The 15,744-nt window shown below is 41.4% G+C and overlaps 2 protein-coding genes across 2 annotated transcripts in view; both read left to right on the plus strand.

Annotated features, from left to right (window-relative positions):
• The window catches only part of LOC135245733 (uncharacterized), a 32,918-nt gene extending 25,171 nt beyond the window's left edge, over positions 1–7,747 (plus strand). The window contains exons 5-7 of the mRNA XM_064319035.1: positions 6,064–6,174; positions 6,427–6,496; positions 7,358–7,747. Coding sequence (XP_064175105.1) covers positions 6,064–6,174; positions 6,427–6,496; positions 7,358–7,606 — 430 coding nt within the window. The 3' untranslated portion in view covers positions 7,607–7,747. The remainder of the gene's footprint in view (positions 1–6,063; positions 6,175–6,426; positions 6,497–7,357) is intronic.
• LOC135245712 (uncharacterized) overlaps positions 1–15,744 on the plus strand; it is a 114,755-nt gene that overhangs the window by 59,870 nt on the left and 39,141 nt on the right. The window lies entirely within an intron of this gene.

The raw sequence follows: 15,744 nt of genomic DNA on the forward strand, positions 1-15,744 counted from the left end.
ACCGATTACTGAATCAGTATTGCTTCAGTATCGAGTATCGTGATACTAAACCTGGTATCGATATCAAAGTCAAAATTTTGGTACCATGACAAACACTAGTGTGACACTTTTTTTAGTTGCGGCATGGAAGCGTTGCAGCTGTACATACATGCTGGGCCATCTAAGTGTTACGACATGCCATCTAAGTGTTACAACATAGTGATGGCCTTTACGTAAAGCGGCCAGGACACATCCATGTCGACGCAACTGTCATCCGACAGCGTCTCTTAGCACAAAATTGGCCATAAGTCATCAATTTTTATATACTCATCATGATATTCAGTAGATATGTTGGGTGAAGGTATCTGATCATGAGGACAAAGTCTCGTTATCCCTCCCTGCTCTGGTTTGATTGTGCTTTGAGTTCACCTGTGTCTTGTTATCTTTGTGGCTATTTAAGTTCTCTGTTTTCCTGATTTGGGTGCTGGTTCATTGTGTTTCTGCCTGAGAGTATCTGCCCGTCTGTTTCAGCCCTCATTGTCTGGCCTTGTTTTTCTTACCTGTTCTCTGTTACCTGTATGAGAGTAAAATCTTTGATTGGATTTGCCTTTTTGGAGTTCCTGGTGTTTTCCCCACTCTCCGTTTGGGTCCTGGTCCCCTGTTACCTGACATATCTTAAATTGCGAGGAATGAAAGATCTTTAACTGAAATTATGACTAAGTCAGAACTAATGTGGAGATATCTCTAATTTGAGTTATGACTAGTCATAATTGAAATGGCGATACAGTATCTGGAATTTAAGTTTTGGATAGTCAAAACTGAATTGTAGATATCTTAATTGGACATCCCATACAACTGAATGGCGAAAGTAACTTCAATCTTACTAGCAAAATGTAATTCGAGATTAAGTTTTTTGATGAGCGAAAAGAGACAGGGTTCATACGGTCATGAAAAACCTGGAAAAGTCACTGAAATTTAAAATATTTTGTGGAAAATAATATTTTTTGAAAAGTAATGGAAACACAGCTAAAGTTGCATCAAATATAATTACTAATTAATCCAATCATAAAAATAGTATGTATAGTAATAAAACGTAAATTGGCACATAACCTTATATAACCGCGGTATGGGAGGACGGAGTGTAGCAAGGTGGGTAAGGAACTGGGCTTGTAACCGAAAGGTCGAGGTTCGATTCGGTAAGGACACTGCGTTGTACCCTTAGAAGTCCTTAACCTGCATTGCTTCAGTATATATCACGTATAATGATACAATTAATGCTATTAAAAGTTCTGTAAATGCTCTGATAGAGCGTCTGCAACCTGTATGTAATGTAATGGTATTTTGGTGGTGTGAGAAGTTAATTCAGTCTGGCTCAGTCTGTTTACTGGCACGCCCAACAGGCACGCTTCTGCTAATGTAGCAGTTAGTAAACGTAGGCCCTACTGTGATGACAATATACCAGGGAAGTGCAGCTTCAATAATATATTAGGGCTCGAAATTAACTTTTTTACTTCGTAGCACTGGTGCTCCCAACTTCAAAAAGTTAGGAGCACCCACCAAAATGTAAGGAGCACCAACAATATATGCAATAGATTTTTTATTGATTAAAAACGACAATATAACAGTACAGTTTACAAGTAACAGTTAAATTGTCACGCATAAAATGTGTCGACTCTTCAAGGAATTGCGTGTTATGCATTCAAACGACAAAGAGCTTCTCGTCACATTAATACCGCTAATTAAATCAACCGCCAGTAAACTGCATCGAAGAAATGAGCTGTTTCAACCGGGTCGCTACACAAAACTCTAAGTTAACGTTTAAAAAAATGCCGTAATCGTTCGTTTCAACTTTTCAGCTTTCGATAACGCTAATAAATTGAACTTTTGTTTTCAGGTAACATTAGTTAACGCGTTAGCTCTCTGTGTCGCGTGACAGTGGAGTGCAGCGAAAGGGAGTGATTGAAGGCTAATATTAACCAATTTAAAATAAGCATTAAAGGTAAGAATGTCAAGCTCACGTTTGGTTAGAAGAGTTACCGTCAGCTCACAAGGCACATACTGAGCGTACTAACTAGCGAATGTACAGAGAAAGACGTTCGACTGGAAAAACTGACAAAAATGTTAAACTATTCGAATTAAAATATGAGAGAATGTATCTAAGTGTGTCTGTCTGGTGTTTATTTGTTTTAGAGAGGCACCATATGTTTCAGATGCAGACCTAATTTTACTTAGTGTTACAATAAATAATTTTAAATTGTCCCGCTGAGATAAAGTCATTTGTTTTGGTCATGGATATTCAGTTAAAGGTTGTGGAGAAGTCATGGAAAAGTCATTGAAAATCATTGGTGAAAAAGTGTATGAACCCTGTAGATATCTTAAATTAGCTCTTTGACTAATCATAAATCAGTTACAGATACCTGTAATGTGAATCTGGTCAGGCTATTAAATGTTTGCGACACAACTCCTTAATTAGCACTAAACAGGCGCAGAAAACAAACTAAGATTGGGGGAACTGGCGCCCTGTAGTGTGACGGTTGGATTCAGGTAGGGTTGTTGTTTCCCAAAAATATATAAAAATAATTGGCACCCCTAAAGATTCTTATGAATAAAATAAAATCAAACGAAATCTACATCAATATTAAGAGAAACTCTTGTGGCCTTCCATGGCTTCCTGTTTCACTGGAGGATTAAACTGAGAACCTGCTTGTGAAACCCATTTTTCATCTTTGCCGCAGAGAAAGACAAAGAACTGACGAACGAAATGAAAATGGTTGCTGACCTTTGAAAATCAGGCAATGGATCAAAAAATAAACTGAAGATGCTAGTTACTACTGTGAGGGCAATAATGAAGTTTAAAACTGCTGGAGGGCAGCATGGTGGTGTGTGTGGAGTTTGCATATTCTCATCCCATGTCTGCATGGGTTTCCTCCCACGGTCCAAAGACGTGCAGGTAAGCTAATTGGAGACACTAAAGTGCTTGAATGTATGAGTGTGTAAGTGCATGGGTGTGTGTGCCCTGTGATGGACTGGTGACCTGTTCAGGGTTTTTCCTGCCTCTTGCCCAATGCATGCTGGGAGAGGCGCCAGCCCTCTCACAACCATGTCCAGGAATATGATGTAGGATGGATTTAAGGATGCATATACTAAAAGAAAAATACGGTGATATAATGTTATGGGGCTACTTTGCTCACACTGGTCTTGGGGCCCTTGTTAAGGAAAGCAGCATTGTGAACTCTACCCAAGTACCAGGACAATTTCGCCCTAAACCTGACTACCTCTGCCAGCAGACTGAAACTAGTGGATCTTTCAGCAAGACAATGACCCCAAATTCACGTTAAAATCCACAAATAAAAAGGTTAATGATGCAGAAGCATCATTGTGCAGTGGCTACAACAGTCTAAAGACTGCTGAACTCCCTGAAAGCCTGTGAATCAATTGAACAGCACAGCCCATAAGCACGGATCAACAAAGGCATCAGGATCTGGAAAGATTGTGGGTGGAGGAAGAGTCTAAGATCCCTCCCAATGTGTTCTCTGGTCTTATAAGACGTTATGTAAAAAGACTCAGTGCCATTATCCCTGCGAGGGGAGGGTGCACACAGTACCAAATACAGGGGTGCCAATAATTGTGACACACAATTTTTGTAAAATTGTTGTATCTTCTGAGAAATGTGTCATTTTGGTAGTTTCCATTATATCATTAAATATATTCCATGTGTTGGACAATGAAAATACACCTCAGCACTGGTAATCTTTATATTCAACTGTCTTAGTAATTATCATGGGTGCAAAATATTTTGGAAGGAATTGTATTACTGTACAAGTTTATTTCTCAGTTAATTTCCAGATTTGTCCCTGTCTGTTCTATGAGATTTGATGTATCTGTCTGTATTATGTCTGTGCGTTATCATGTTCTTCTTGTATGTATTTCCAGGTCTTCCAATTCGGGTCAGAACCCACTTGTGAATCTGATCTGGTGTGTTCGGGTGTCCTGAGACAGGGGGCGCTGTTTCTAAAATGAGTTCCTCAGAGGAGACCGAGACTGACGATGGAACCCACGGCCCTGCGAAAGAAAGGTAAAAATGCACGAATCAGTGAGTTAATGTGCTGTGAGTTAGAGCTGCAGTAAGAGGATGAGTTTAACTGGAAGCTCTGTCTCCATGTGCTGTGAGTTAGAGCTGCAGTAAGAGGATGAGTTTAACTAGACAATTCCTGCAGAAATTGTGAAGTGTGGTTGTCGCCAACGCAAAGTCGACTTTGTGCTGAACGGAGCGAACAGTTTCTGTAGTATAAGCAGAGACAGAGTATGCTATACATGCTATAACATCACGGCAACGACTTGATTTGCAACACACATATTCAGAGCTAAATTAACCCTTCATCAATACTTGAGATCAGTGATTTACTCACGGTATGCTGTGACGAGTGACGGCGAATCATAAAGCTAGCTGGGCAGTTCAGAGGGTCTTGGAAAAACCCTATATGTACCCTGCGCGACTGCACCATTTTAAAAAGCAAGATAGGTCTAGGGAGATTAATTTGATTGATTGTTGGTTTTACGTTAAGTTCAGCTCATTTTTACCATTCAACTAAAAACATTTAACTGGGCTGCAATTCAGAGTTTAATCTGTTACCTTAGATACCAACTCATAGACAGAGGATAGCCTATTACCTGTTAGCCTGAATGCAGTTATAAAGAGACCAAAGTTTCCAACTCACTGGAATATAAAACGGTATTACAAAAGTAAAATGTGACATATTATACATAGTTAGAAAGCTTATTCTGTCACCTGTTGGATGGATGAAGTGTAGATCAAGCCAGTTTGTACTACAAAGTTACAGAACACTCAAAGCAACATACAGTGGTATTACAAGCTGACAGCTTTTTCTGGAGTAACACCGGACCAGAAGCTGCTGCACACGTGTTGTTGACGGCGTTGTTGCACTTTTTAGTACAGTCTGGCTTGTTTGAGAACTCGTTTATTCTGTAGGTGAGAGCATAAGCTTTCTAACCAGGTATAACAGCACGTCTATTTTTGGTTTTTAATATCGTTTTTTTAGGTCAACCGAAAGTGCTCTCATTATCGGATTAAGGCCATTCACTCTTTGTTAGCACTAGCATTGAAAGACGCTGCATCTGACGAAACGTCGTCAACGAATTTGCGTAATATCTCGTGAAATACTATTATTATTGAGGACTTCTGGGTATGCCTAAGCCATACGTTTGTTGATATACCTAGCTGACAGCATTTTCATTTGTAATTTTTCATTTGGAATACCATTTCATCGCGTTCACTTCCGCATTCAGCCACGTCCTTTCTGGTGGCTAAGTCGCCAGGAAACCTCGTTTGAACAACACAATCCGTGCATGTACGTCTTCGTCAGGTCTTATCTAAATTGTGGTATAAAGCATTTGAGCCATATTTTTGGTGATGTACCTAGCTGACAGCGTTTTCATTTGTAATTTTTCATTTGGAATACCGTTTTATCGCGCATTCAGCTATGTCCTATCCTGGCTGCTGAGACCGTGGAGCGGACCACATCACGTGTGCAAAGCCGACCAATGCTGTAACTTCACCGTTCGCACATGAATGACGTCACATTCTCCATTCATCTCTATGGGAAAAAATTGGGCATAAAAGTCATATTTCTCAAAACCGTACAGCGAAACTTTCCACAAAGTAATAGCACGCGATTCCCAAATAAGCCGGTCAATTTGTCATATGGCACGTGTATGTGGTGCGAAAACTATAGAAGAATAGAAGAAGAATAATAATATGTGGGATAATAGTAGTGTAGTTGCCTGAGGCAACCACACTAACTAGAAGCTCTGTCTCCATGTGCTGTGAGTTAGAGCTGCAGTAACAGGATGAGTTTAACTGGAAGCTCTGTCTCCATGTGCTGTGACTTAGAGCTGCAGTTAGAGGATGAGTTTAACTGGAAGCTCTGTCTCCATGTACTGTGAGTTAGAGCTGCAGTAAGAGGATGAGTTTAACTGGAAGCTCTGTCTCCATGTCCTGTGAGTTTGACCTGCAGTAAGAGGATGAGTTTAACTGGATGCTCTGTCTCCATGTTTTGTTCACAGGCTCCAGGTAGATTGGGCTGGGTCACCTGTACCCAGCTGTCTGTCTATGAAGAGTGACCGTTCAATTGATTTTCCAATCAACTTCAGAGGAGAGTTCAGAGGTGATCAAAGGTAATGAAACACGTTTGTATTGAATTATACCTGCAATAAGAGGATGAGTTTAACCTGAAGCTCTGTCTCCATGTGCTGTGAGTTAGAGCTGCAGTAAGAGGATGAGTTTAACTGGAAGCTCTGTCTCCATGTGCTGTGAGTTAGAGCTGCAGTAAGAGGATGAGTTTAACTGGAAGCTCTGTCTCCATGTGCTGTGAGTTAGAGCTGCAGTAAAAGAGTTTAACTAAGTTGTGTCTCATGATTTATTCACAGGATTCACTGCTCACTGGATTTATGTCGTTCAGATGAGATGAGTTCAGAGAATCTGTTCTCCACAAAACAGGTATGATCTATTATTTTCCTATTTCAATATTTGAAGTTAATATGACTTTCAGACGATCAGATTGAATATCTAATCAGGTTTATTAAAGTTGTAGAGTGCTGCGGCCCTCTTTGGCTCACAGATAGACCGGATTCCTTTTTAGGACCCATAAATGATTGCAGCGGATGACTCCAAACAGAATGTTTTAAAGTTTTTATTTGTCACATGCATATACATACGTATAGTGAAATGCTGGTGCGACAAACTCCTTGTAGACTGTGCAACATAATGCTTCAATAATAACTATATACAGAAAAAATAAATAACTAAATAATAAAAAATAATAATACTTATAAAATAATATAAGATATGAATACAAATTAAAAGAGAGAAGAATATAAAGAGCAGTTATTTAAAAAAATACGTGCAATACAAATAAGTAAAAAAAAGTAAGTCCTAATATAAGTCCTAAAATAAGTCATAGGAAGCAGTGCAACCTATGATATATAATACAATAACTACAAGAAAGACGAAAGAAAAATACAAAGTAAACCGTGGGACGGTAAGGTGCTGCAGTGTACATAGAGGTAAAGGTGCTATGTGCTTGAGGTGAAAATACTATTTTAGGACAGTTGTCCTGGCAGTGGAGTTAAAAGCACTGATGGCCTGAGGGAGGAAGCTCCTCCTAAGTCTCTCCGTGTTGGTCCTGTGGCTGCGCAGGCATTTGCCTGACTGCAGCAGCTCAAACAGTCCGTTGTTGGGATGGAAAGAGTCCTTCATAATCCTCTTTGCTATGCTTAAGCACATCCTGGGGTACAGGTCCTGCAGAGTGGGGAGTGTGGTCCCCATGGTACGCTCAGCTGACCGCACCACCCTCTGCAGGGCTCTCCGGTCCAGAGAGGAGCAGTTCCTGCACCAGACGGTGATGTTCCCCAGCAGGATTCTCTCAGTGGTTGCAGAGTAGAAGGTTTTCAGGATCTTCTTGGAGACTCTGAACTTCCTCAGCTGTCTGAGGTGATACAGGCTCTGCCTTGCCTTTCTTACCACAGTGTCGGTGTGCAGTGTCCATGTCAGATCCTCTGTGATGTGGACACCGAGGTACTTGAAATTTCTCACCCTCTCTACCGGTGACCCATTGATCTGTAGAGGGGTGTCGGTCCTCAGCCGTTTCTTCTTACAGAAGTCCACCATCATCTCCTTGGTTTTGCTGACGTTCAGGAAGAGACGGTTGTCCTGGCCCCACAGTGACAGGTCTGCCACCTCTTGGAGATAGGCCTTCTTGTCGTCATTGGTGATCTGGCCTACCACCACTGTGTCATCAGCAAACTTGACGATGGTGTTGGACTCAAACCTGGCCACACAGTCATGTGTGTTCAGAGAGTACAGCAGAGGGCTCAACACACACCCCTGGGGGGCTCCAGTGCTGAGGGTGAGGGGGTTTGAGGTGTGCTTACCCACTCTAACCACCTGGGGTCTGGCGGTCAGGAAATCCGGTATCCAGGCACAAATGGAGGTGTTCAGTCCCAGGTCAGTCAGTTTAGCAGCCAGTCTGGGGGACTATGGTATTGAAAGCTGAGCTGAAATCAATGAACGGCAATCTTACAAAGCCCCCCTTCTGTTGTCGAGCTGAGAGAGAGTGGCATGCAGAACCTGACAGACCGCATCGTCCGTGGATCTGTTGGGGCGGTATGCAAACTACAGAGGGTCCATGGTGCTGGGAAGAGAGGAGCAGATGTAGTCCTCGACTAGCCTCTCAAAGCACTTAATAACCACCGAGGTGAGTGCTACCGGCGGTAGTCATTCAGGCAGGCTGGTGAAGCGTTCTTGGGTACAGGGACAATGGTGGACCTCTTGAAGCTTGTGGGGACCACGGACTGAGCCAGGGAGAGGTTGATTATTGTGATGAACACAGGAGCCAGGATATCAGCGCAGGTCTTGAGGACTTGTCCGGAGATTCCGTCTGGCCCTGCTGCTTTCCTGGTGTCCACCCGTTTCAAGTCTTCCCTCACATGGTGCTCTGACAGGACAAGTGAGCTTGCAGCTCCAGGGGGGAACTTTTGTTACTGGGATGGCAGGTATGCCATCCCGCCAAGTTACGCCTTGGCGGGGCATACCCATACCTATACAGCACCGAGAGTTTGGCACTTTTCAGGGTTCCCCACAGAAATAACCACAACAGCCACAGACACTCAGCCCTTAAAAACATTAAATTCTGTACATTCTGACCCCATTTCAACAGACAGAATTCATAAACAACTTCACATGTCCACACAATAAAGCCCCAAACTAAGGGGATTTTGCGTTTTCTCCTTCTTCTTCTTCTTCTCTTTCTTCTTCTTCTCATTCTTATTTTTCCTGCCGCCTATCCCACTAATAACATGTCTCCCCATTGGACATTTTACCGACACCCGCCAAATCTTCACCTACACGACCCAATGAAAAACTTGCATACACACGCAATATACCCATACTTTTTACTCTGAAACATTCTCAGTACAAACAGCTAGTTCGCCTGTGGCCTAGTGGGTAAGGTTACAGCCTTGGGATCACAGGGTCCAAGGTTCAAGCCCAACTAAAAACGCATTTCCTTAACCTGCTTTTACCCTCACTAATAATTGTCTACTACTTCTCAATTATTGCTTTTGCACCATATCTACCCGCCGTTCACCGACGTATACACTGTATTATGACGTACCATCTACACGTTCAATTGCTAACCGGCTACAATATTGCAAAGCCATATGGATTCAACGGGAGCTCTTCTGTGCTTACTGGCCTGTGTTCCTTAACCAAACCACGGACAGGTTTGCTAATGATATTTCACGCATTGCATAGCTATGTCATGGTGCTGCACTAACAAAGTCACAAACTGGGAAACCTCCGGATGGAGGATCGAATCCCGCCTCGCCCTCAGGCAGATAATTTCCTCTTTTACACTAATGTTTTCTTACGCTTTTATATTTTCTTTACCAAAACTCACTCACGGCCACCCATATGCATTTCATGACGGCAAATGTATTCCTTTTATTACAAAGTTACACCAGTTCACCGCTGTGCCATTTCTACTAACTATGTTTCTTCACTTGGCTACCGTACAAAACCTTCTTATCAGCAAACGCCACGTTTCTACATTCATGTTACCTCGCCCTGTTCTCTATCTAGCCACATACATACACATACATCTATCTAGCAACGTATTACGTTCTGCAACTCCCCATTAAAACATTACATTTAAAATCATGACTCACCAATAAGTATAACTACTAGTACTGAACATGAGAAAAGCACAACAGTGCAATAGATTTCACTCGTTACTTAACCCTCCACTTTAACGATTAATGCTTTACACCGACTATTATATATAGCGTGGTCACTTTATTTACTCCGCACTATATTCTGTGATCATGTCAACCTTCACCTACATGCCCATTCTGCTAAAAACATATTGTTTCAACTACACAATTTCATAATTTCACCCTAATTTCTCTCACACTGTTGTTATTTTCTCATATGCAACGCCTGCTGGGACATATGAGTCTGCTCCTATTCTCCACTATCAACTTTTCCGGTTCTACCTTAGCAAAACAGCGAAGAGGATTCCTACCTGCTGATAAGAGCCTATCAAAATGCCTTATAAACCTTACAAACACTAATAGTGCATCTTCACGAAATAACAGACAACGGAGCAGGACAGAAGGGTACACAAGTTGCGACCTATGGAGCTCTAATTCTACGGGCTTGCTGATTCTTTTGTCAATCAAGGCTCGTTGGATGGCCGTCAAATCCGTGAGTACATACACTGGCCATATTTAAACTGCGCTTCTGTTGGGTTTACGCTTACGCCACCGCACGCTTTGTCACAGCCACTGTTTTACATATATAGCAAACCGACACTGCTAAACCGTATACGCTTATCAGACTGTACAAATTCACACAAGGATAGCCATAATCCACAACCGTTTCTTACAGGGTCACTTCGCATTTCACACTCTCATAATAAAACGCTTTGCAAAAAGAAATGATATCTCAAAAAAAACATGTTTTCAACGTACAAAAATGCCAAGTTACTCAAAAGTATTGATATCAAAATGACGCCAAGTTACGGTACAACAAACAATATAGGCTATCTTGCCTCACCGAAATTACATACGATGTATTTCAAGGCAGTGCTACCCAATATTTCCTCAATTCTTTCAAGTCACTTGGCCCTGTGTTTTGTAATCTTACCATTTTACAATGTCATGCAAACTTTGTGTCAGATCAAAGAGTCAAATATTTCGAATTGCCTCATGCAACACATAGAAATTCATGTAGAAAACTGCTGCTGAGTAACTGCAGGAAGCATATTTCTCCAGAAAACATGTTTGCTTCTGAACTGAATTTGAGTACATGTACAAGTTATTGTATATTTGCTACGTACAATAAATACTGCATGTAAAACACATATTGTACATACATACATAGAGAACTTCTTTATCCCCATGGGGACATGCGGATAAAGGCAGCATCTTACATTCACATTCACGAACACACTTGTACCAAGAAACATACTATCATTCACGCAACAAAAAGCATGGGCAGCGAAATACATACATACCAATACAAATTGGACATACACACATCTATTCAATCAATCTTGACTGTGAGAGAGCCATCCACACATATGTTTGGCCTGTCCATGTAGTGCATGCTTATACACACAGGGCCAAGTGACTTTAAAGAATTGAGGAAATATTGGGTAGCACTGCTTTGAAATACATCTTATGTAATTTCAGTGAGGCAAGATAGCCTATATTGTTTGTAGTACCGTAACTTGGCGTCATTTTGATATCAACACTTTTGAGTAACTTGGCATTTTTGTACGATGAAAACGTGTTTTTTATTGGGATGGCAGGTATGCCATCCCGCCAAGTTACGCCTTGGCGGGGGCATGCCCCCATACCTATACAGCACCGAGAGTTTGGCACTTTTCAGGGTTCCCCACAGAAATAACCACAACAGCCACAGACACCCAGCCCTTAAAAACATTAAATTTTGTACATTCTGACCCCATTTCAACAGACAGAATTCATAAACAACTTCACATGTCCACACAATAAAGCCCCAAACTAAGGGGATTTTGCGTTTTCTCCTTCTTCTTCTTCTTCTTCTTCTCTTTCTTATTTTTCCTGCCGCCTATCCCACTAACAACATGTCTCCCCATTGGACATTTCACTGACACCAGCCAAATCTGCACCTACACGACCCAATCAAAATCGCGCATACACACGCAAAATACCCATACATTTTTATTCTGAAACATTTCTCGTTCAAACAGCTAGTCCGCCTGTGGCCTAGTGGGTAAGGTTACAGTCTTGGGAACATGGGGTCATAGGTTCAAGCCCAGCTTGGAACACGTTTCTTTAACCTGCTTCAACCCTCACTAATAATTGTCTACTAGCCTACTTATCAATTATTGCTTTTGCACCATATTTACCCGCCGTTCACCGTTCAGTTATTAACCGGCTACAATACTGCTAAGCCACATGGATTTAACGGGAACTCTTCTGTGCTTACTGGCCTGTGTTCTTTAAAACCACCGGCAGGTTTGCTAATGATATTTCACGCATTGCATAGCTATGGCATTAGCTAACGAAGTCACGGCAAATGTATTCCTTTCATTAAAAAGTTACACCAGTTCACCACTGTGCCATTTCTATTAACTATATTTCTTCACTTGGCTACCGTACAAAACTTTCATATCAGCAAACGCCACGTTTCTATTTCTACATTCATGTTACCTCGCTCTGTTCTCTATCTAGCCACATACGCCTCAAACAATTACTACTTATGTACATTCTGCAACTCCGCAGGTTGAACAGCTAATCCATCCGTGGCCTAGTGGGTAAGGTTACAGGCTTGGGAACACTGGGTCCTATGTTCAAGCCCAGCTTGGAACACGTTTCTTTAACTTGCTTCGACCCTCAATAATAATTGTCTACTACTTCTTAATTATTGCTTTTGCACCATTTCTACCCGCCGTTCACCGTTTAGTTATTAACCGGCTACAATATTGCTAAGATATATGCATTATGACTTACCGTCTGTACGTTCAGTTATTGACCGGCTACAATATTGCTAAGCCATATGGATTCAACGAAAGATCTTCTGTGCTTACTGGCTTGTGTTCTTCTTTAAAACCACCGGCAGGTTCGCTAATGATATTTCACGCATTGCATAGCTATGGCATTAGCTAACGAAGTCACACACTGGTAAACCTCACTCACTCACGGCCACCCATATGCATTTCATGACGCAAATGTATTCCTTTTATTTAAAAGTTACACCAGTTCACCACTGTGCCATTTCTACTAACTATATTTCTTCACTTGGCTACCGTACAAAACCTTAATATCAGCAAACGCCACGTTTCTACATTCATGTTACCTCTCCCTGTTCTCTATCTAGCCACATACGCTACAAACAATTACTACTTATGTACATTCTGCAACTCCGCAGGTTGAACAGCTAATCCTTCTGTGGCCTAGTGGGTAAGGTTACAGGCTTGGGAACAGTGGGTCGTATGTTCAAGCCCAGCTTGGAACACGTTTCTTTAACTTGCTTCGACCCTCACTAATAATTGTCTACTACACTTAATTATTGCTTTTGCACCATTTCTACCCGCCGTTCACCGTTCAGTTATTAACCGGCTACAATATTGCTAAGATATATGCATTATGACTTACCGTCTGTACGTTCAGTTATTGACCGGCTACAATATTGCTAAGCCATATGGATTCAACTGAAGATCTTCTGTGCTTACTGGCTTGTGTTCTTCTTTAAAACCACCGGCAGGTTCGCTAATGATATTTCACGCATTGCATAGCTATGGCATTAGCTAACGAAGTCACAGACTGGCAAACCTCACTCACTCACGGCCACCCATATGCATTTCATGACGCAAATGTATTCCTTTTATTTAAAAGTTACACCGGTTCACCACTGTGCCATTTCTACTAACTATATTTCTTCACTTGGCTACCGTACAAAACCTTAATATCAGCAAACGCCACGTTTCTACATTCATGTTACCTCGCCCTGTTCTCTATCTAGCCACATAGGCTACACACAATTACTACGTATGTACGTTCTGCAACTCCGCATTAAAACATTACATTTAAAATCATGATTCACTCATAAGTATAACTACTAGCACTGAACATGAGAAAAACACATTCGTGCAATAGATTACATTAGAGGCAAATAATGTGTGCAATGTTATTTGACCCTCCACTTCAACAACTAACGTTCAATACCGACTGTTATATATACCATTTGACAAGGCATATAAGCTCGCTCATGGTCACTCCATTTACTTCGCACTATACTCCGTGATCATGTCAACCTTCACCTACATGCCCAATCTGCTAAAAACATATTGTTTCAACTACGGAATTTCGTAATTTCATTTTAATTTCTCTCACACTGTTGTTATTCTCTCATACACAAAGCCTGCTGGGACATATGCGTCTGCTCCTATTCTCCACTATCATGTTTTCCGGTTCTAGTTTAGCAAAACGGCGAAGAGGATTCCTACCTGAAGATTAGCCTATCAAAATGCCTTATAAACCTTACAAACACTAAAAGTGCATCTCCACGAAATAACAGACAATGGAGCAGGACAGAAGGATAAACCTTACAAACACTAATAGTGCATCTCCACGAAATAACAGACAACGGAGCAGGACAGAAGGCTACACAAGTTGCGACCTAGGGAGTTATAATTCTACGGGCGTGTTGATTACTTTGTCAGTCAAGGCTCGTTGGATGGACGTCAAATCCGTGAGTACATACCATATTCCATCTGCGTTTCTGATGCGTTTACGCTTACGCTACTGCATCCTTTCTCACAGCCACTGTTTTACATATATAGCAAACCGAAACTGCTGAACGGTACACGCTCATCAGACTGTACAGATACACACAACGATAGCCATAATCCACAACCGTTTCTTGCAGGGTCGCATTTCTCACTCTCATAATAAAACGCTTTGCAAAAAGAACTGATATCTCATAAAAAACACGTTTTCAACGTACAAAAATGCCAAGTTACTAAAAAGTATTGATATCAAAATGACGCCAAGTTACGATACTACAAACAATATAGGCTATCTTGCCTCACCGAAATGACATAAGATGTATCTCAAAGCAATGCTACCCAATATTTCCTCAGTTCTTTCAAGTCACTTGGCCCTGTGTATAAGCATGCACTACATGAACAGGCCAAATATATGTGTGGATGGCTCTCTCACAGTCAAGATTGATTGAATAGGTGTGTGTATGTCCAATTTGTATTGGTATGTAGGCCTATGTATTTCGCTGCCCAGGCTTTCTGTTGCGTGAATGATAGTATGTTTCTTGGTACAAGTGTGTTCGTGAATGTGAATGTAAGATGCTGCCAGGGAAATGTCCCCATGCGGATAAAGAAGTTCTCTATTTATGTATGTACAATATGTGTTTTACATGCAGTATTTATTGTACGTAGCAAATATACAATAACTTGCACATGTACTCAAATTCAGTTTAGAAGCAAGTATAAACATGTTTTCTGGAGAAATGTGCTTCCTGTCGTTGCTCAGCAGCAGTTCTGTACATTAATGAATTTATACATTAATTTCGATGTACAATGTTCAATGTGTTCCATGAGGCAATTCGAAATATTTGTCTCTTTGATCTGACAGAAAGTTTGCATGACATTGCGAAATGGTAAGATTAGAAAACACAGGGCCAAGTGACTTGAAAGAACTGAGGAAATATTGGGTAGCATTGCTTTGAGATACATCTTATGTCATTTCGGTGAGGCAAGATAGCCTATATTGTTTGTAGTATCGTAACTTGGCGTCATTTTGATATCAATACTTTTTAGTAACTTGGCATTTTTGTACGTTGAAAACGTGTTTTTTATGAGATGAGATACACACTAACTGTGCTAGCCGCCGGGCTAATGTTAGCATCGTTAGCCTTGAAACGTGTATAAAAAGAGCTCAGCTCCACTCTGTCCTTGTAGTGATGCTTCGCATCCTTGATTGCTTGCCTCAGCCTGTAGGACACCGCCTTGTACTCCGTCAAGTCCCCAGACACCAGTCCCGCGTTATAGGCAGTGGTGCGTGCGTTCAGAGCAACGCGGATGAATCTGTCACCCCACGGTTTCTGGTTAGGAAAACACTTAACTTTCACCGTGGGGATAACTTTGTCCACCACCGTTGTAATGAAGCCAGTCACCACTTCCG

Source organism: Anguilla rostrata, chromosome 19 (genome assembly GCF_018555375.3).
Source record: "Anguilla rostrata isolate EN2019 chromosome 19, ASM1855537v3, whole genome shotgun sequence".
In the NCBI taxonomy this organism is placed as follows: domain Eukaryota; kingdom Metazoa; phylum Chordata; class Actinopteri; order Anguilliformes; family Anguillidae; genus Anguilla; species Anguilla rostrata.